Raw genomic sequence first — 22,034 nt, 5'->3', positions numbered from 1 at the left:
GATCTCTCTCAAGATGCACTATGCCAGGGAGGATGTTGCACAATGTGTAGCCTAGCCAAGGGTCCTGGCACGCTTTGGAGAATGAAAGTAGTAAGTACCTGAATTACATCTCTCCTGAAATAGAATGACATCACTGTCAAACTGAGCCGATCCTCCATCTCCATAACGCAATGCTGCAGTTATTTCCAGGCCAGCATCATTTTTCTGCCTGTGATTTTGTCAAAAATACTTATAATTTTGGATGAAATTTAATTTGAACCACAAGAAATATTCCCATAAAGGCTAACTTTATGTGAAATTTGCCATCTTTCACACAAAAATATCTTACCAGTGCAAGACACTATTAAAACCCGTTAAGAACCTTTTAGAATTGGTTGGATCATAGATGTGACTATAATGTGTTAAAGTTAGTGTATGAAACTGATCTTACAACTCACATTGGTTGCAGTTCACAAATCTTTTTCAGCATGGAGATCTGAGATGTGGAGACTGGAGTTTGTGTGAACCTGTCTAGCATTGTTGCCATCAGTTCCCATCCAAGGCTTCTGATTTTTAAACTAAGCTCAAATTATCAACACTAAAAATAGCAACTTTAAATATGTGCTGAAAACTTCTTTCTCTGCACTGCTGCAATAATGCTGCTGCAAAAAGTGTCTTTGGCATCCAGAATTTCATGGTATTTTCTTCTTGTGTATTTTTTCCCTCAGTGCCTTTCTTTGCCACAGGTTTTCTGTCATGAGGATTTTGTCTAGGCATCTCCAACATATTGTCATGACTCTGGAACAACAAAAAGTTGGTTTAGAAACTAACTGACTAAAAAAAATTACTGATAACCAGGCTTACTGGGCACAAACACACACCGACATCAATAAAATGATGGGAGACAGTAATGCATTGTGTTAGAAGGCTGGTATGAGATGAAATATTTAGGTAAAACTGGAAAATAGATATTTAGAAGAAGCAATATCAACATATTGGGGACATATTTTTCATTTCCAGGCATTGTCCAAACCCGTTATTATATTTGAACAATTAAGTCTTGCTTATTTCTCTTGGCTACCAAGGCAGTGAAGCTGTAAAGGCTGCAGGGGCAATGTCATGGGTGTTTGTTAAACAAGTGTCAGTGGATCAGACTTGTATCTCACTGGCAGGAATTACCATTCAGCAGTCTTAAGGGCCTCTCCATATAACAACTGTTTTTCCCAACATCCTATCAGGTAGGTAAGCATTTGGCCATTTCAGAGATAATGATAATTATGAACATGTTAATGCTTTCTGGTTTTATGGTATCATATGGGAATCATAAATTGTATGAATAAGAACATCATTCCCATATTGTGTCAAAGCAGATGCACAGAAGTTATAGACTAAGGAGCATATGATGTATTAGCCAGCAGTGGTTCCATTACAGGAGAAGCTAAAGGAATCAGTCATCAGCCTGAACTTATATCACTCATGGTGGATGTTCACCACACCTTTGTCCTGTGCAGAAACCTCACATCTGGCTTCAACATACCAACAAGATCATATTCCTATAATGTATATCTTAGGGATAACTTCTTGATGCATGTAAACAAGTACATTTTGCTTCCAATTAATTTCATGTATGAGTCTCTATTAAAGCATGTTCTGATATTCTGACTTTGAAAACCTAAAATAGGCTTTTAAGAGCCTCATCCTGAAATATATTTATCTTGACAGCCATAGCTTAAGAGCATTTGAAAAGAAGCTGTGATAAATCAAACACCAGTTCATTACAACTATTGGTTCATTTTCAAGGAAGAATCCAATTTGGGAATTCTTGATGACATTTTTGGTAGCACTAATGTTTTGGGAATATGGCTACACGTTGGTTTACACATGTTGGTTAGCATTTTCTATTGATCAAGCGGCTGTGAAGCCAGAGTAATGATGTGTTCTGCTTCAAACTTCTGGCCTGAGATGACCCATATAAGCTCTCCACCCTATTTGGGTGATGTAAGAATAGCTCTATATTCCCGTATACTCAGGCACAGTAATGGGAGCCATATAAATGCCTCACCAGGGAAGATAAAATAGCAGGAGGCAGAGATAATCCCTGGCACTTCTCCTGGGTACCTCCCCTCTAAATATGAATCATGTTTCATCCAGGCAGATCTGATTTATGTCCCTGTCTATGACCAAACATTTGGCAGCACCAGTCAGATGTGGTAAGACACCGTCTATTTAGTCTTCTTGTACAGTGCTCAGGCAGAAGAAAGGATGGGAAATTCATGGTTTGCAGGTCTCCTGCAATAGGCATAGTGAACTGAATTTCTTGGGGTGGAACAGCTTTATTTTTTCATTATTTATTTCATTTATTTTTAGAATAATGACCCGCTTTATAGTCACCTTTTTTGTGTGTTCCTTTATTGTTACTTTTTAATCAAAGTTGTATTGTTACGTTTTAATCAAGGAAGGAAAATCCAGTTAGAAATAAATCTATGGAATAATATCTATCTGCTAGTTCAAGCAATACAATTGGGATATTGTAGATGACAAACAACTCTGGAACAACCTGTAAAAAGAAGCACTAAAAAAAAATTAGCGAGGAAGTTCAAAGGAATTCAGAAGGTAGTAAGTAAATCCTTCATGAAATTTTCCCAGATTTCTCTGTGCTCGTAAATACTTAGTTTGTTCAGCAGTATATAAAGATAAAATAGCACTTTGCATATAATAATGATGTGATTTTTGCTTGGGAGGGAAGAAGTTTATATGCCATTATACTGTCTTCCAAACTGTAGGTGGTAGAAACCACTCAGGGAACTATTTCATTAAGGAAAAATAATAAAATTATGTTCCTGAGTGACATAATTATGGTGTTTTCAAGCATGGCTGACTTGGATGTTAATTGCAGCAAAACATACTTGAGAGGACACCTTGTTGAAGAGAAACATCTTTTGGTGATTAATTGGTGATTGATTTTAAGGGCTTTGACAAATGGAGTTTAGTTTCACTTCAGGAATAAATACTCCTGTAGAAGGTCTGAGAAAACTGAAAGGCTCTGGCACCACCAAGACAGGCTTGCATACTAAACTTGAAGCATGTGAACAGTAAGTGAAAGAATGGGAGCATGGGAGGAGAGAGGCCCAAGAGACCACAGCGCACAACTATATGTTTGCTAATGATCTGTTTGCTTTAGAGTAAAAGTTTATTATTGCAGTCAATAAAGATATGAGTTGAATTGCACACACATTTTCTGTCAGTGTTGGCCAAAGTTTGCATTAACAGGGTTTTAAAGGCAAAAAATTTATGATAAAGTGAAACTTTGTAGCAGACTGTTCATTAAGGCTTGCAACTGTACTATCTTCTTATGAGACACTGAAATTCAGAGCATCTCTTGAAATGCATTTAGCATGGAAAAAGACTTCTGCAGGTAGAATTTGCCTTCTGGCACTGCTTTGGCTGTTACTCAAGATCCTGTCTGTGCCATGGATTTTCATCTGTTGCTGTTTGTGTTAAGTTGTGCAACTGCTTCTTAATGCCTGTTACGAAAGGATGCATAGATTACAGCTCCATGAGGTATCCTGCACAAATCATCACTGATAATGTGAGCATGGTTACAAAGGTTACTCTCAGTGGAATTATTTTTACGCTCATTAATATCATCCCTACATAAGCCAAATGCTTGATTAATGCTCGACCCATAGAAGTTAAAAGAGGTCTGAGGAAGCATGCAACTGTAGTTGTCCTGTAACATGGAACACGTGTGATAAATTTCTATTTAGGAGTTTTACCACTGGCTTTTGTGCTGTCATGATTTTCCCCCAAGGTCTCATGCTAAATTGGCTAAAACACAGCAATACATAGGCAGAGAAGACACCAGAAGTCAATTTACAAGGTGGTTTTGTTTGTTTGTTTGCTTGGGAGGAGGTGCATTTTATAAATCACCCAACGTGTTAGCTTTTTTTCTTGTATTTAATCTGATTTTAATTAGGCCAAGTTGGCATCTGTACTGATGAAAGAGTCTAAAGATGTCTTGGAAGTTGCACTGAAGACAGAAGTTAGCGTGGAATGGAGAAGATTGAAGACACTTGAAATTAGGGGGAGAATTTAGTTTAAGAAAAGCAAAAAAAAATATTTAAATTTGAAGTACTCTAAAAGGTTTGTGACTGAGATGTTGTCAGGAAGAACAGCACTTAAATTCTTTCCATTAATAGATGTCTGAATTATTAATTTGAAGCCTAATAGCAAACCCCACAGGTTAGATTTAAGGTATTTCTTCACTGAAGCGTCTTGTCAGCACGTACAATCTGGTCCTCTGCAAATGCACACTTAGCTTTGCACGGAGCTTTTTCAACTCTGAATATCAGCTGACCATGTGAATATAAGGCGTGGCACACCCATAGTCAGAAACCATCCTATGTAGATGTCTCCTATAGAGAAAGACGGAGCAAAGAGAGTGCGTGTTGTGCTACTGACCACAAAGTTACAAAATGGCCTTCAGATGCTTTGATCGCTCGTTGTTCTACATCCAGATGTTGCAAGTACAGAGATATAGATAACTTTCTCTCCAGATCAATATGACCTGGGCTACGTGAAATTTAACAAGGCCTAGATATTGAAAATAAGACATGTTTCAAAATATGTTGGCTCTCATTTTGAGGGTTAATCATGAACAACTAACTATGTTACCACTTGAAATGTTGTCCAAGTGTGGTACCTAAGATATTTATAGCTGCAACTTGTGTTCCTAGTGAAAAAAATAAATAAATTATGACATTTTGTTCCATCTTTCATAATTCTGGGATTATTGATGGTGCATCCTGGCCCAGATGCCCTAGTCCAGAGTGCAGAAGAGCTAAAAATGAACAAGGGATGACCGAAAATGTCTGGATGATCCCATGATGAGGGTTGGACCAGAGACTGCTTCTTTTTTTTTGGCCCCAAAAATCTCTTGGAAGGCTGTTCCAGAAATTACTTTTTAACTGTATAGGAGCCTCTTCCAGTTTGTGATCTGGCCAGTGCTTACTCATTTTCTCAGTTGTGCCAACATTACCTCATAGCTCACAGAAGCATTCTTCCCTGTCTAGTGTTTTCCCTGAGGAATTTCTAGAAAGGAGCTTTCCCCATCACTGTTGCTTTAACCACCATAGAGTTAGCCCTCCTCTGTACCGGTTACTGTGGGAAGTCATTTGCTTAGAAGAATGGCAGCTGCACTGGACATGGTACAGTAGATAAGGCTTTATACCTTCCCCGGTAACATCACTTTTCAAATAATGCAGGAATATATTCCGGTTGTGCTGGAAATACTGTGGGAAATACTTTCTCATGTGGCACATCATTGGTGGCTTACACTCGTGGTGTGGTCAACTTAAACCCCAAGGTGGCTGGCTTTTGTTAGTTGGTTGGTTGGTTGGTTGGTTTTTGCCATTTCTAACTGATGACAATGAAAACTCGTAGGCAATTTCTGTGAGTTTCTTGGTGCACTTTTGCATTTCATCCCTTTTCTATTGTTTCGGTCACTATGAACATCCAATTCTTCCTGTGTAACATTTTCATCCCCATTTTATTGGTAGTGCTTCACAGTAGTTTTTCTTGGTGTTGTTATTATTAACTTGATTATCACATTTTAAGCATATGCATGTAAGAAATGGTGAATGTCAGCTATCTGCAAAAACAGATGTGAGAAATGTCAGAGGTGAAAATGCTCAGAAAGTTCTTTCATGAGAAAAGCTTGGAAAAGTTTGAGTGGAGGATCTCAGTTTTACCTGCAAGATGCTGGGGTAGCTCTCACTACATGTAAATAAAATCTCTCCAAAACCTAATACTGCTTTACCTCTGCTATTGAGAGAAAAACAGATAGAGAAGAGCAGTAACTAGGTATATGTGGTCCTAAATCTGGCAGACCTGTGGAGTGACTTGGTCCTAATCCCACAGACAACTTGATGGAACCACCCTGTCATGCTGCACACCATATAATTTTCCTGAAGCAATGGCTAGCCATGCACACATACAAAGCTAGTAAATATGCAATGTCCTTTTATAAAGTGCAAAGGCAAAAACTGCAAAAACATCATCTATTTGCAAGAGAAGGTACTATTTTCAATAACATGGAATAGCAAGTGAATATCCAAGAACTGTCTAGCGTAGATTTGTGCTGTCACAAAGGTATAAGGAGCATGGGAAATTTGTAGGTTATGCTACAAACAGTTAAAAATAAACACACGCATACAAACAAAAAACCATCACACTCAAACCTTAGCAGAATTTTATCCTGCTATGAGCTGAATATCTGTTATTTAATAACTGAAAAGTTACAGAACTTCAACAAGGTTATTTGCTGTGGTTCCCAGATTCAGGAGACATGTTAGTGGGAGTAGGGAAAAGATGCTTTTGTTTGGGAAACGCACTGGGAAAATTGCTCAATGTGATGATTGTCAGAACCGAAGTGTAACAACTGGTATAGCCACATTAGTGTAAAAATTAAAAAAGCCAAAGGCAAAAAATAAAATAGAACTGTTTTTGTCAGGGTACTTAAGTCAGTTTTGTGGTGCTGAAACAGAATGTATAGCTTACCTTTTGTTTATTATATTCATAGGTAATTACATAGCAAATTTCTGTAATGTGAAGTGACAGATATGTATGTGATAAACTGAAGACTGGAAGTCTTGTACTCTTCTGGTGAGACTGATGTTATTAAAAAAAAAAAAAAAAAAGTCTGAATGATTATGGAAAGTTTTAGTCCTTGCTTTGCAGAAGCAAAATCAGTTGAACCCATTTTGTTTCCTGGGTAGATTGGGTGGGGGTTTGTGGGGAGCTCGCATTTGGGAGATGTCTCCGCTCACTTGCAGAACAGGTCATCAAACAGGAGATGGGAAAATACTGGGGTTGTGACACCTTCATTGGAATATAGTATCCTAGAATATCTGGAGTTAGAAGGAAACCATGTGGCAGTCAGTGCCAGGATCACTGTGTAACGTCAGAATAGACTTGTGAGAACTCTCAAGGTGTTTGCAAAAGACATCCCAGCAATTCTAACAGTGTCACAACCAAGTGTTTGTGCCTTTCACAGCAGAAGTAGTGAGCTTCTTCTAGAGGCCACACAGTAACACCCACATCTTGGACCTTGCTGGTGCAGTCCCAGTGCCTCTCCCACACCTGGTGACATGTGGACAATCTGGGGATTATTTCCAATACCAGCTCCAGGCTGGGGGATGCGAATACCCCTACTAAAGGGAAGGAGTGGGACATTGTGTATTTGAAACCTCATATTGCAAAGACTTTTCTGTACTGGTGGTTGAAAGAGCCATCTGTGATCCTGACTTCCAGAATCCACAGTCCTGTGGGTTGAAAGATGTGGAAAGTGATTCTAACATTGACAGCTGCAGAACAGAGCCAACCTGAGCAGTGAAAACCACCTCCTCTAGAGATCCTGATGAAAGGCTTGTCTGGTGTTTCATGATAATTAGGGGTTGTGTTATTCTATAGCAATTTGCCAGCCCTCAAGGATGAGTCACAGTGAGTTTGATAAGATCACGATTTTGTGATTTATTTATGCTATGCCTTTCCCCCCCCCAAAAAAAAAAAATAAATTGTCCATACTCCCCTCAAATCTCAGATTTATTTCCATTTCTTGGTTGTTTATTGGAGGGATAGAAAGCAGAACAGCATCCTTGGAAAGGTACCGAATGGAGATGGATACTTATGGGTACCTTCCACTTTAGGATATTCCAACATTCTATGAAATGAGAGGCAACTGACCTTCTCCCTGATTTCTGTGGAGATCAGGCAACAAGTAAAAGTTCTTTGGGCTTGACATAAAGCCATTAGTGGAGCTTGAAATATCTGCAAACACAGAACTCCATCCTTTTTATAACCAATGTCTTTCTTACTTAACAATAGCATACTAACATACTTAACAATTTACAAATGCATAACGTTTTTGATCAGTCCCACAGTATTTAGGGCCAATATGTAATAAATTAGTGTTTCATTTTTTGTTACTTTTCAGGTAAAATAATTCTTAAAGACAACCAGCTTTGCAAATAACCTCAACAAACAAAAACAGGCAACTGAAGTACTTACTCTTTAAAAATGCACTCCTTATTCATCGTAGGTGCAGGAAAGTTTGTGCTGTTTTGCTAGAAAGTTGCTTAAGGTCTGGGGGGGTGGAGGGGAATCTTATTGCAAACTCTGCCTCTCAGCATCCCTAAGTTAAAAATGCTGGCAGATTCATTGGGATACTCAAGATTTTCTGATTTGTATGTAATACAAGTATGTGTGTTATTGCTCGATAAATGAATGGTGCTACGTTGTTTCTAAGTTTAAAACTTAGTTATACTGGTTTTAATCCAATAAAGCTTTCTGTTAGAACAAAAACCATTTTTGTAATGATGCAAGTTATAAAACTGAGGGAAAAGCAGGGAGCACCTTGTGCTGCAATGCCTTTATCTTTTCAAGTAGCAAATATGATATTTGAATGAGAAGAAATTGCAGAAACACAACGTGCTGTATTACACAGGAGACAGCCACTGTACTCCTAATGAATTTTGTACCAGTTCTCAAGATAAGGGAGATGAAATAGATGAGAAGAAATCATTTGTCCTGAAAGGAGATAGAAATAAAGTATAGCCAAACCATTTCTACATACAATCTTATCAGTCTATTTCATGGCCATTTGGCAGTCTCAAATGCTCTCGGTATATTTTATACCAAAGAAAATGCTGCTGACACTGAGTCCTGTGATTGCCAAATTGCATATTCATTATTGTTCACAGTCACGTGAGGTCAAGCTCGGTCACAGCAAACAAAGGATCTTTGTCTGTATCTGTACTCCCTCCTCATGCAGTTTTTGGTTTCCTAACTTTTGTAGCACTCCCTGGGCTGAAAGTTTCTTTTTAAATAGGATGCAGTGTACTCTTTTGTAAAGATGTCTCCGCTCTAGGAGTGACATCATGGGAATCACTGAAAGCGAGCTGGGAGCACAGAGCAGGGTTAGCTACCATGTACAAAGCAGCTCCCTCTGCCCTACACCCCTTCCCCCCTTCCCCCCCAGCATCCAGGTGCTTTGCTGCGCTCTGTTGGATGCTTCATGAGGAATGTGAACATAGGAAAGACTGATCATTAATTGACAAAACATGAACTCTAGCAGCTCGTTCTCATCTGCAGGCTGCTACGCACGAGGTGGTTTGCATCTTATTCACAGAGTGCCAGGGGTCTGCTGGTTTGCCATCAAATGCAAATTCCCTTGCCTGGCTCACTGGCACAGAAACACCTCAGTATAAGAAGTTTTTAAACTTAATCTTTTTAAAGATGCATTGCAAAACTTGGGCATGCTCCTGCTCCCACTGACATCAGTGGCAAGCCCACATCAACTTCAGTGGAAGCCAGGTAGGGTCCCTGCTTTCTGGAAATGAGACCCAGTAGTATTTAAGTTTTCTGGCACGCATACAAGCCTCAAGGATTGTTCCTTTAGGCCATTCCGATCTTTTTTCCATGTCCCTGATTCCATGGTAACACAACATCAGCACCAAGCACAGAATACTGAACGAGATTTTGCCACTAAGCCTGAGGATTTATAAGAGTGTATCCTGCAAAAAGATCTTGCTGAACTGCAACTGCCCTTGCACTAATTCTTTATCCTTTTCAGATGAGTGACAAAATTATCTCTGGATTTATATTACAATCAGCCAAAAATTTGCTAAGGTTAGAAAAACAAAAGTGCTGCTTTAAAATCATAGCAGAAACAACTTTTTTTTTCTTTTTTTCTCATTACAATCACTATATGAGTAAAACACTGCCTCTATTTACTGCTCTTTTCAAAGCAGCCTGATCATGATGATAAAACAAGTTTTGTTTTACTTACATCAAATGAATAACCACTTTTGCAATGTAAAAGAAGGTGTGCAAGGAAAGAACAAGTTAAAAGATCTGTGTTCAGATTGGAGGGATGTGATGTAGACCAGCACTTCACTATCCATGGCTGGGTGCTTACTCTGAGTTACAACACAGCATGCTGAAACTGAGAGTTTCTCATTGACTTCCACTAAAGCAGCTCATAAAAAGTTGATGTGAAGTCAAATGTTTTGCTATGAGTCTGGTCAGGGAGAGGTTGGCAATTCACAAGTGGCCACAAGATGCGACCTTTGGAAGACCAAAGTTTGGAAGTGGGTGTCTGGCACTGTTTGAACTGACTCTCCTTCATGAGAACTGACACAGACACTAATCAGATCTGGAAATTTTGGCCCAAATGATGAGAAAACTAGGAGAAAACTCCAGAATGTGAATGTGTTGTAAGAAATACAATTAGGGACTGTCCTTTCTCTATACAAAATACAAGATCTTAGGAAATGGTGCTTTTCTGTATGCTGTTCACAAGCACTGCTCTGTATAATTACTCTGCAGGAATACAATCTTCTTATAAGAGCTGTGTGTTTCACTAGATCACATTAATAAGGTGCAATGTGAAAAGCAGTTGTAAACTCCAAAGCCTGCCTTACAAAAACAGAGCACCTTTGCTTGCTAAAGAGGTCCTAAATCTCTTCTGGGCCATAATCTGCAGAACACCCTTAGGAAAGCATCAGCTCTTTTGTTTTGGATTTGGGAAAAACAGGAAAATGGGGAAGTTCACTAATGTGTGTAGTTTGGGTTTCTGTCAAGTCTCATGCACTTTCAGTGTGACAAGCAAGGGTAGCTCTTGTTTGTAGTAAGGTCAAAATGGAATCTAGGATCACAGAATCATAGAATAGTTGGGTTGGAAGGGACCCAAAGATCATCAAGTTCCAATCCCCCACCACAGGCAGGGCCACCAACCTCCAGATCTAATACTAGACCAGGCTGCCCAGGGCCCCATCCAACAGGGGTTTGAACACCTCCAGGGTCTGAGCACCCACAGCCTCTCTGGGCAGCCTGTTTCAGCACCTCACCACTCTCTCTGTGATATCCAAATCTAAGCCTTCCCTCCTTGAGCTTAAAACCATTCTCCCTTGTCCCATCACTGTTTTTTCCTTACAAAAAGTTTATATCCCCCCCCCCCCCCCCCCCCCCCACACACTAGACAGTCCAGCTGCCAACCCCCCCCCCCTCCTTTTATAATCCCCTTTTAAATACTGGGAGGCTGCAATGAGGTCTCCTTGGAGAATAGCTCCCTGGGTTATTTTAAAGAGCAAATGGGATACACAATGTATCATATTTTGTTACTTTATACCCGTACAGTATGAAGTGCAGACAGCACTTCAGGCACACAGCTTGAACTACGCCCCAGCGATACAGCCTTTAAATAGCCCAGCAGCGCCAAAGCCAAAATATACGATGATCCCATGTTTGCTCGCATGCAGCAATCTCAATCAACATTTACTTTGGTCTTCAAGTGAAAGGCAAACTGGCAGTGCCACAAGGCCGGGGGAGGCGGATCGATAACTATCCCGAATTTTCCACAATTGTTCTAATTTCAACAGCTCCGAGCTGCCGTACACCTTATGAACGCGATTTCACAGGTTTTCTTTTTTATTTTATTTTATTTTAAGGTTTTATTTCCAGCTGCTCCGACTCTAGAGGGGAGGGGGGCGGCGCTCAGCATGGCGACGGGCGCTCAGGAAGTCGCGTCAAGCTCGTTGCAGGCAGGGGGGCAGCGGCTGCAGCCGCAGAGCTCCGCGATGCTGCCCCCGGCGGCGGGGCACTGCAGGGCAGGGCAGGGTGGGGGCGGGCTGGAAGGGGCGGGTCGGCGGCTGCAGCCGGCGTGGAGCGTGGGGCTGGGAGGGTGAATGCGGGCTGCGCTGTAGGACCGGCTGGAGCGGTGCAGGAGGACGAGGAGCTGCGGCTGCCGGGCCGTGTGAGGCCGGGTGTCGGTGTGAGAGCTCTGCTCTGCTCGGGGCTGGCTGCTTGTGCCGCTGCTTTCGCTCGGCGCCCTGTTATTGATAGCAGATCTCGGGGATGGCGGGCTGCAGCCGGGTGGAGGCGTGAGCGGAGAGGGCGCTGGGAAGGGCGGATTTTGTCGGAGGTACGTATGGAGCTGCCGCCGCTCGGACCGGCTTGTATAATCGTGTATTTGCTTTGGTTCGTTTGTTGGCCGTGCAGGTGAAGCCAAGGTCACCTTGAGCGTAATTTGAGGACGTGTTTCGCTGTCGCTGCTCAGATGTTCGTAGCCCTTCTTTTGTATTTATCGTGTAGTTTAGGTGTTGCTTTGCCTGAGCAGTGATGTGAAGAAAGAATAAAACTAAAGAGCCGGCAGAGAGAAAGAGGGACTCCCTGCGCACATTGGTTGTAACGACACACACGTGCGTGGCGGCGGCTGTACGGAGGGAGTCTGCATGGGAGGGGGGACGGGGAAGGCTGGAAGAGGTTTGTGCCTGCGTGGGAAGGAGCCCAGGGAGGCAGGGTGCTGCACTGAGTCCTTGGGCCTCGCTCCTGCAGAACATCTCATTGCGGGGTGGTTTGTAGCTTGGCTGTGATACAAGGATCACTGCAGGGCGGGTGCAGCGGGCACAGCCGCTGCCTGATACTTCTGGATGGAAGTCTTGGGAATCCTTGCTCAATGACGCTTCTCGTCTGCACGTTGTGCTGCTTCCTTACTTGCAGATCAGCAGTACGGTGTGCTGAATTCTGTTTGGCCTGCTTGTTTGTTTGGAGAGGGAGAATCTGCCTTGTTTACTATGTGAAAGATAAAACTTCCATTTCAAAATAATCGCATTAGTTTAGACTCGTAAAGTGCTTTTCAGTCCAGCCTGTGTGTAATGTCACTTATGGCATCAGTGTGCTGGAAGTGGGGGTGTGCTTATGTACGGAGCTCTCCTTGGCTGAGTAGTTTGCAAACTGGTTTGACTGCAGCTAGACCAGGCAACATGAAGTACACTGTGAGATGGGATTAGAGAATGTAAATGAAATTTGGTGTCGGTAATAGGTGTCTTCTGGAAGCAAATGATGAAAGGACGAGGTTATGTAGTGTAAGAGAATGGTAAACTTTTGAAAGTGTGAGTGAAATGTGTGACCTTGCAGCTGCTTTAAGTCACACAGAGAAGAACAGTGGGAGAGCATAAAGGGACTGCATTGATCTGCATTCAGAATAACAGCAGAAGGAGGAAAACAGCTGGTAGCTGGTTGGTGTGCTTCCATAGGCAGACTCTTAAGGAAGCTTCTTCAGTATCTAACTTCTACTGAGAAGTGCAGAAATAGCTGTAAGCTAATTTATTGTTAAATACCTGTCACTGAAATTATGTTTTTGTGTGTATTTATTTATGTAAATGTTTATATTTATGTATGTGTGTATTCATATAAATATTTATCTGTTCCTTTGTAGCATCTGATCTGCAGTTAACTTGTGTGTCATGGATGAAACTGCTCTGTCACTTGGAACAATAGATGTTTCTTATTTGTCCACCTCAGCAGAGTGCAGTGTCAGTAGATGTAAGCATTCCAATGAAGAATGGGTAAGTAAAAATACTGAATGTAGGTAGTCATCTTACCTTTTTCTTCCTTTCCTTTTTTTTTCTTTTTTTCTTATCTTTTTTTTTTTTTCATGAAATATATAGTTTTTGGTTAATTGAACTTTGAGACCTAAGGAAGAACCAGCAGTTTAAAGCTGCTCCAATGACTAACAACTGCTTGGACGAGAAAATCTTCATATCAAGCCCAATTTGTGGTCTTACAGTGTCCTGTTGTGATATTATTAATCGTGTTATATAGTAGCAAACATGCAGAATTACATTTTGTAGGGGACTGAGGTCAAACAGAAAGTCATACAGAGAGCTGGATGTACTTGTTTGAAATGTGTGAGGGAAAAGGTACATGGGTAGACCATGAGATTAAAGATGCAAGGTGATGTAACTGTTATAGTTGGAACTAATCGTGCAGTGTAGCGAGCAGAGAAAACATGGTGGATATAAATAAGGAACCTATTAAAAGTCTGTGTCCTCTGTTGAGTGAGTATTGGGATTTGTAGGAGACTAAGCAGGGAGCGAGCAGAGAGGGCCAACTGAAGCAAAAAGCCACCATGGGGATGAGTGTGCTGCTCATTGGTGTAGAAGCATAAGTGAGGAGGAATTGGCTCTGCTCCGAAGAGGAGGGGTTTGAACTTGGTAAGGAAGAAGGGTTGAAGACATGGTCAGAGTTGAGGGAAAGAGCAGATGTCTCAGTGGATGGATTTTATATCTAGCTAGGTGTGGAACAGCAGGTGCTTCAGGCTCAAGGAGGAAAGATTTAGATTGAATATCAGGGGAAGTTCTTCACAGAGAGAGTGGTGAGGTGCTGAAACAGGCTGCCCAGAGAGGCTGTGGGTGCTCAGACCCTGGAGGTGTTCAAACCCAGGTTGGATGGGGCCCTGGGCAGACTGGTCTAGTATTAGATCTGCAGACTGGCGGCCCTGCCTGCGTCAGGGAGTTGGAACTTGAACTCTGTGGGGGTCCTTTCCAACCCAGCCATTCTATGATAAGTGGCAGTAACTGAGACATCTATGAGAGAGGGATGAACTCAAGCATGCAAAAACAATAGGATGGAGGTGTTGTCAGACAGTGGTAAGTTTGGACAGTCTTGGAAGCATCAGAAGGAGGATGTTTTTGTTACAGTGACGGAGACAGGGAATTAATGAGGGTGGTAGGGAAGGGACTGATTGGGGCTTTATGACTTTGGTGCTTATTAATTTCAGATAGAAGAGTTAACCTTGGAATAATTTCAAATTCCAAATGTCACATATGCCTATTTTTGTTCTCAGCCATCTTCAGTGTTACTTTTGACTTTCTGTTTGTCTCTCAGTGGGCTGGCTTTCTAGCTGGATAGATGATGACCTGTATTTGTGTTTCTGGCCCGTGTGCTGGATTATGGTACTGGTTCTGCCATACTTGTCTTCCACTATTAGATCATATTTGAAGTGTTTTTTTGTTGTGCTGTCTTTTTATTTTGCTTTTTTTCCATGGCTTCCCATTTTTGTTAAAAACTTTACAATATTTTGTTTAGAAAATTGGAATCCAGTGGTCCTGAAGCTCATGCATGCAGTCATTCAGTAGTCTTTAATGGGAACAGGCTTTGTAAAAGTTGTAGTAAAGTATATTTTTGTTATGTCCTAACAGACAGAATGTGTTCTGTAAATGTAGTTACTTTTGAATTTACTGTTTAATAGTCTACTCCTAACAATAATGGTACAGTGGTACCTTTTCCACATTGCTTTCACTAAAACTGTTGAAGAAGAGCTTATAGAGTCAGCAGGATTTGTGTTTGGTGTGCATTCAAATTGCAGTCCTACAGGGTGTTGTCCACTATAAGCTTAAAATAGATTGCTCATATTACAAGCACCTTTACGTTATTAAGTGTGTAACTTACTGTTCATTTCTCCCTCTTTTTCTCAGCTCTTGGTTTTCCTGCTGTTTCTTAAAAGAGTTATTGCTGACACAGGAAATGTTTAAATAAATAATTTGTTGTGGTGCTTCAGATATCTAAGCACAGCAGTTTTGCTTTTATTTTTTAAAGTCACATCATTTGGAGATGATAGAATATACTTCAGGAATAACCTTGGAAAAAACAAGTATTTGTTTCAGATACATTTTAGGAGTAATTTTGTGTGCATGTGTCTGACAGCTCCTCTATTGATAAGTTTTTGAATACCCAGTGTTTGTTTATACATTGCTGGGTATTTACATGGTCTCTTTTTGTTCTGTAGGGAGAGTATAACTCTAGGCCTACTCTCTTCCGATCTGCCACTTTAAAATGGAAGGAGACTCTGAGCAGAAAAAGGCCATTTGTGGGACGGTGTTGCTACGTTTGCACTCCCCAGAGCCGGGTAAGAAGATTATGAGCTGGATTATGTTTGACAATAATGCATAGTTAAAGTGTAATGTATTTTCTTACCTTCAGAATTAAGGTCAGAATGTTCTTGCTTTGTAAAGGAATATAGTTTTTCTACTTTGCTTGTGGTTAGTTTTTCTTTGTTATGGGACTAATGTTTGTCACATATCTGTTGTGACACTTTGTCTCTTCTGTACAGTTATTTCTTGCCCCTAACTCTGCACCTCTTTAGAATTAGCACTATGAAATTGCATGGAAAAAAATATATCTGGATTAGTAACGGGTGTTTGGTGCTTATGAAAGTGTTAAGGCTTAATTTTGGTACCCTTAATTTTCTATTGAGACTCTAGATAACATTTTGAAAATAAGCAGTATGCTGCTCTTCAAAACTGAAGAAATCCTGCCCTTGAGAAAACAGCTCGGTTTTCTTTGCCCAAGTGCTTTTTGGCTTGCCTGCCCATCCTGGCAACACAAGCTGGTTACAATAGTGGGAATATTTGTCTGCTGGGAGCAGCCTCAAGTTGGTGGCACTATGGGCATTGCAGCCGCTGATTTAAAGTGTGAACTTTACTGAACTGCACTGGGGAGGCTTTCTTAAGCTGAAGTGACATAATGTAGTTTGCAATGTTTGTTGTCACCTAATTTGACTATATGTACACCACAGGCTTTAAATTGCACTCTGCTACACCTGCACCGAGCCTCACAATTGGCTGGGCTGAAACAAAAATTTGCCTTTTCCCTTGACCAAGGAAAAGTTGTTATTTCTCTGTATTTCTATGACAAATAGGAAACTGCTACAGTGATAAACAGATGTGGAATAGAAAACCAAATCTGCTGTGAAGTGTGTGTATGAAATGGTCAGCAAGACAAGCAATTAGACAAACTGGGACTGCTTTGAACAGACAATTAAGCACTTAAGTGTTTTGACTTGTAAAAAACTGTGTAGTAATTCTTAGCTTAGGCCTTTGTATATTTAGTAATTATGCTGTTCCTCTTCAGTTGGGAATTTCACTTTAAGAAGAGAAATCTTGTTCTGTATTTTGTCTAGTTAATGAAAAATTACCTGTCCTGAGACCTCACTTAGAAAGGAGCATGATCTGATTGAGTCCTTTATTGCCCTCTGCCACCAGAAGAAGCTACCATTCTTGATGCAGACAGTAACAAACTCTCATTAGACTCCAGATATTTCATCTGCTCTCACTATATTTAGTTAATTCTCTTCAGAGAGGGAATTGCTTAGTGGTGCTTGCTGACTATCACCTAGCTGGTGCTTTAAGTGGCAAGGCTGACTTTTCCCTTATACATTCTTCCTGCTGTTTTGTGGCTGATTAATTTTACTAACCTGGCAGAAGACTTCTTTATTTATTTATTCATTCTGGCTGTCTTAGTTTTATGCCTTACCTAAATGATATTGTCTCACTGGGGAGTGATATTCATCAGTGCTTCAAGCAGTCTGAGTTAAGAGGTGTGGGATGGTGTTCATTGAGGAAGGATAGGGGGTGGTATAGCAGCTGAGCTCCTAACTGGTGCTGCAGGGAGGGATGGTGTGAGCTTGCTTTGTCTCACAGAACATCTTCTGTCTGACATGAGATAAGGGCAGAGCTCAATGAGGAGAAGTTGAAATGTGACATTGAATTTCACAGAGTGAGTTTGGAACCTAATGGGTAGAGCACTGGAGTGGACTCATGTTCTCTGTTACTCCCTTGGTTTTCTTGCTTAATTTTTGGGAAACTAAGGACAAGTCATTGCACCTTTTTTGCCTGTATGTTTCATCTAACTTTTAGAGCTGGGCAACATTACGAGTGCATGTTATAAGAAATTAATATTAATTTAAAGTTTTCTTATGACTTGTAGATTATATGCCCTATGCAGGAGCATTTTAAGGTGGAGACAAAGAGCATTTGCTCCCATCATGGTGTGCAATGTGTAGCTGATTTGCAGATGACATAGAACACTCATGTATTTCAGTATGTGGCAAATGGAGATTTCTAAACAAAATACAAAGAAAAAGACATACCTGACTTCTGCTATGAAACTGTATTGAGGCTGATCCATTGCTGCTCTGTTACTGGTGACCATCTTTCTCCTTTATTGTCCTGTTTTTGCCTTTCTCAAAATGCACATTTGAAGTGGTTTGATCTGTTTCCTCTTGGCAGTGTACCGGTTTTATAATTAAACATTATTTGGACTGAAAGAAACTAATCTTTTGGACAGGATTCTTACTTGGAAGGTGAAAGCTCAGGTCTGCCTGCCAGGGAATATTTGCTTATCCTAAGTGGAACAGTTCCCAAACTCATCCCTGCACAGCTGATAGTCTGGCATGTGGAGTCCTTATGTGGATTGAGTTTGTTGTTCAGGCAGAGCAGGAGTGTGAAGGTGATTTGCCATGTTAGCATGAATATCCTCACCCTTGGATAGCTATGTGATGCCTGATATTCTGTCCAGCTGGATTTCACAGGCTGCCTGTCAAAAGGCTCGTGCTCTTTGAATTTCTGTCTGAGTTCTGTATTATAACAAGCCCTGATTTGTATTACATCAGAAGCTAGTAAAAAATGATGGCTTGAAGAACACAACCAAAACACATTTCTTTTTTCTTTATGCAGTAAAGCCTAGGGACTACATTGAAAGTGGGAACTACATTGGAACTGGGAATAGTGGCTATCTGAATTTTTATTTCCATTTCGAAACAGTCTGTGTATATTTTGCAAGCAAGTTCAGTGCTTCTCTGCTTTGACTTCTGTGGTACCTGTTGTTGAGGTGAAAAACATTGCATTGTATATTATTAGGAATGTGAAAACACAACCATTCTTATCAAGGTAAATAGTCATGCAATCTTCTTTTCCTTGATTTTTCAGGATAACTTCTTCAATGCTAGTATTCCTTCTTTGGGTCTACGTAATGTCATATATATCAATGAAACACACACCAGGTAATGTAACAAGTCTTTCTTTTACTTTTTGAATTTGATGTGTTCTGAGATTATGGCAAGGAAGTATCTGGGTTAGTCCGGGATGAGTGGAGATACTCTGTCCTTAAATGCAGTACTTGATGCTGGCTTCAGGAAAGGCCTATACTTGTAAAATCTGGTTGTGTGTATTTGACCAAAGTCCTTTGGGGTAATAGGCAAAGAGTGTAAAGGTCATACCTATTTCACAAAAAACAAGGGATGTACAAACCTTCTCTCCTTTAGTGTGGCATCTGTAGCATAATGCTGGGAGGAGCTTTTTTCTGTTGTTCCCACACTGAAGAATGACTTCAGGCAGCATTTTAATATAATGAGCAAGTCTGGCTCACAGTTTAGGCTCAGACTATTATTACTAATGATAGTTAAATCTGAAAATGTTTTCCTAGGCTGTGGTAGTGTGTAGCATCTGAAGGATGGCATGTGTGACCTAAACGAAGTTTTGTGCTATGTGAAATACGTCTTCTGTTCTGCAATGAAGTTGCTGGAACTACATAAAAATTTTCATGTTGTTCTTTGGAAAGTTAATAATGTTTGCTGCAGTTTTTACAGTAGTCATTAGCATAAGCAGATTCTGCAGTGTTTGCTGTAGAGTCAGAGCAAACAAAGGGAGGCCAGCAGCCTGAAAGAAATGAGCCCAAGTGTCTGAGTTGGAAGAAAGGCAGTATTGTGCTGTGCTTGAGAGGCAGGAAGCTAACGTTTGAGGCTGTTCTTTCTTCAATTCTGAATTATTTTTTTAAGAGTTGCTTGTTGTTTAGAATACAGAAAAGTAACTCACATAGGGTTTAACTTTTTAAAAATTGGTTTCCAAAGTCTCATCCTTGATTGATTTTGAGAACTTCTTAAGTTAGAAACGTAAGGGCAGGAAAATGTGAGTTATTGGATTATTCTGAAATATAATGCCTCTTGCTCAGAATGTCATTAGTCTGAAAATTGATCATTTTAATGAAGTTCTGAGGTCCCCTGGGGGTTACACAGTAACAGTTTCTTGGTCTTAGGCAACTTATTGAAACATCACCAGCATCTTTTTTCTGAGATGTGAATGTATCGGTTCTGTAATTTGGAACCAGGTTCTGGTCAGAATAGTGTATCTTGACGGGATCTGTTCTGAGTTTTTTCTCCTGTCGTTACAGATTATGATTAGAAAGCAGGTTTTCTAATTATTCTACATTGTGATTAAGCTTTAAAATGAGTATAGGAGCCTTTGTGTTTTGACAGGTCCCTCCAGTAGCTGCATGCTGTTGCAATTTGTTTTTAGTTACCAAAACTTCTGTCAGAAAGAAGTGTATCTCTTTCACTTTACTTTTTAGAGAAATCAATAAAGCTGTCAAACTTAGATGGGAAGGGGAAAATGGAAGAGCAATTAGAACAGTATCATCAATCTACTTCCCTGACAATGTGGTTAGCAAAATTCTTTATCTTTTGAGACAGTCTGAATATTTGTATAACTGTTACGCGACAGTGCTGATTGCATTTGCACAGGCACTCATCCTAATTACAGTAGGAGTGGTGTGCGTGCTCAGGCTGCTAGACGTTTTGTAATATACAGGTTTCTTCTAAGCTTCTATGGCTATTTGCAATACGTATAAACACACTTGAGAGGTGGTAGGGGGAGGTTCAGCTGCCAGCATTAGCACCTGGGCTGACTTCAGCAGGCAGGTGAGACCGTGGTGGGATTGGCAGTGGGACTGGGAGCGTGTCTGTCTGTGACGGTGTTTGGGGCAGGCACTGGAGCAGCACATTCTATTGTACTTCCAGCCCTAAGAACAGAGTTTTTGTAAAGACAAGTGGGGAAAAAAAGGATAGACTTTGAATGCTTCAGTCATTTCTTATGCTTTATGCAGTGCCCTGTATCTCTTCCCATGTCACCATACTGTTGTGTCCTCAGTGGTGCTATGTCACTTGGTACAGACAGATGATAGAAAAGCCCAGGCTTTATCAATCAGGCCCCAGACTTTGTACCTGACTTCAGCAACCTGCTTCTTTCTTTCTCGAATTAACAGCTTCTCACAATTTTATGTTCTGTGTTCATGGAGATCTTTCAGCAATGAAGTGCAAGTAAGCTTCAAATATTTCTACATGTGCAAGGTAATGAAAGAGTATTGCACAATACTAAGTGCTCAACTGGCCAAGATCTAAGGTGCAGAGAACAGAGAAGTTTTTAAGTAGCTCTTCAAAGAACTTCACTTGCTTTTGCTTCTTGTGGTACTTTTTTCAGACACTTTTAAAGTTCCTTTTTTTTTTGAGGTTCACACTCAAACATGCTTCATGTTTTGTAGGTACAGAGGGTGGCTTGCAAGACGACTTTGTTACGTTCTTTTTGTGCTAGAGAGGGATGCTCATAAAGGAATGTTTGCCAAGAACCTGACAGAAAATGTGCTGAATAGCAGTAGGTAAGTGGATGCAAAATGAAATGCTTTTTGTATGATTTAACACATAGGATAATGTGTCAGAATTTGGAAACTGCAGACTTTGAAAACCAGTCTCTTTAAAATATCAGGAGATACAATCTTTTTAGCACAGCACTTCAGAACTGTGGCTTGCAACTTCTGTTTCAACAATAGGAGAGGAGATTTATAATTCTTAATCTCAAAATAAACAATGCATTATGGACAGACAGCAGACTCAGTATGCAGAAAAATAAACTGCTATGTGGAAATGCTTCAGACTTTTGTTTCTCTAATTCAAGTTAATCGCTATTACTTACAGCTATACTACTGTCATCAAAAATTGCCAATCCTTCAGAAATAGTGGGAAAGTGGCAGTTCAGAGTCCCCTAGTTTATGATGGCAGCATGAGGCAAAACTGGAAGAAGACTATAGAGATGAAACAGCTGCACTTTACTTTGTGGAGCTTCTTTTCTGTCTCATGTACTGCATTTTAAATGTTGTGCAGAGCCCCTGATCAGCTATTAAGGTATCTGTTTTCTGTGGACACAGAAACCGAGCCTCTTGCCTGCTCCTCATGACTAATTTTATTGGAGGCTGCACACCATCTGCATTGACATTCTGAACTCTTGAATTTTTAATGTTCAAGACCCATCTGAAGATGGTGGTGTTGGTTTTGAAAAACAAAGCAGACTACTTTGTGCCACAGTTATTGTGTAGTAGCCCATGTCATTGTTCATATATGTGTTCTAAATGAGAAAAGCAGACCATGTAATTTTTTTTTAATATGAAACCAAGAATGCAAAGAGGAAGATATTGTAGAAGTAGAAAACTGCAGCTGCATAAATCTGTATGATGAGGTAAGTGAACTTGACAGTAAAAACAAAGTATCGAGAAAGAGGAGATTTCAGATGTTCTTTTGCATTTTTAACCTTATTAACCATTTCTAAAAC

General features: G+C 40.4%; 1 protein-coding gene across 7 annotated transcripts in view; it reads left to right on the top strand.

Moving 5' to 3' along the window:
- The window catches only part of GPAM (glycerol-3-phosphate acyltransferase, mitochondrial), a 49,536-nt gene that overhangs the window by 7,854 nt on the left and 19,648 nt on the right, over positions 1-22,034 (top strand). For 3 of the 7 annotated variants that reach the window (XM_032445328.1, XM_032445326.1, XM_032445327.1), the window contains exons 2-5: positions 13,256-13,385; positions 15,608-15,727; positions 18,588-18,661; positions 20,974-21,087. In XM_032445328.1, the coding sequence (XP_032301219.1) occupies positions 13,284-13,385; positions 15,608-15,727; positions 18,588-18,661; positions 20,974-21,087 (410 nt within the window). In that variant the 5' untranslated portion in view covers positions 13,256-13,283. Of the gene's footprint in view, positions 1-11,290; positions 11,457-11,692; positions 11,960-12,809; positions 13,134-13,255; positions 13,386-15,607; positions 15,728-18,587; positions 18,662-20,973; positions 21,088-22,034 lie in introns of those variants that run through there. The other 4 variants (XM_015867384.2, XM_015867380.2, XM_015867381.2 and 1 more) reach the window with 3 other exon arrangements.

The sequence above is a fragment of the Coturnix japonica genome, chromosome 6, assembly GCF_001577835.2.
Source record: "Coturnix japonica isolate 7356 chromosome 6, Coturnix japonica 2.1, whole genome shotgun sequence".
Lineage (NCBI taxonomy): Eukaryota > Metazoa > Chordata > Aves > Galliformes > Phasianidae > Coturnix > Coturnix japonica.
This window is presented reverse-complemented; position numbering and strand designations above follow the sequence as displayed.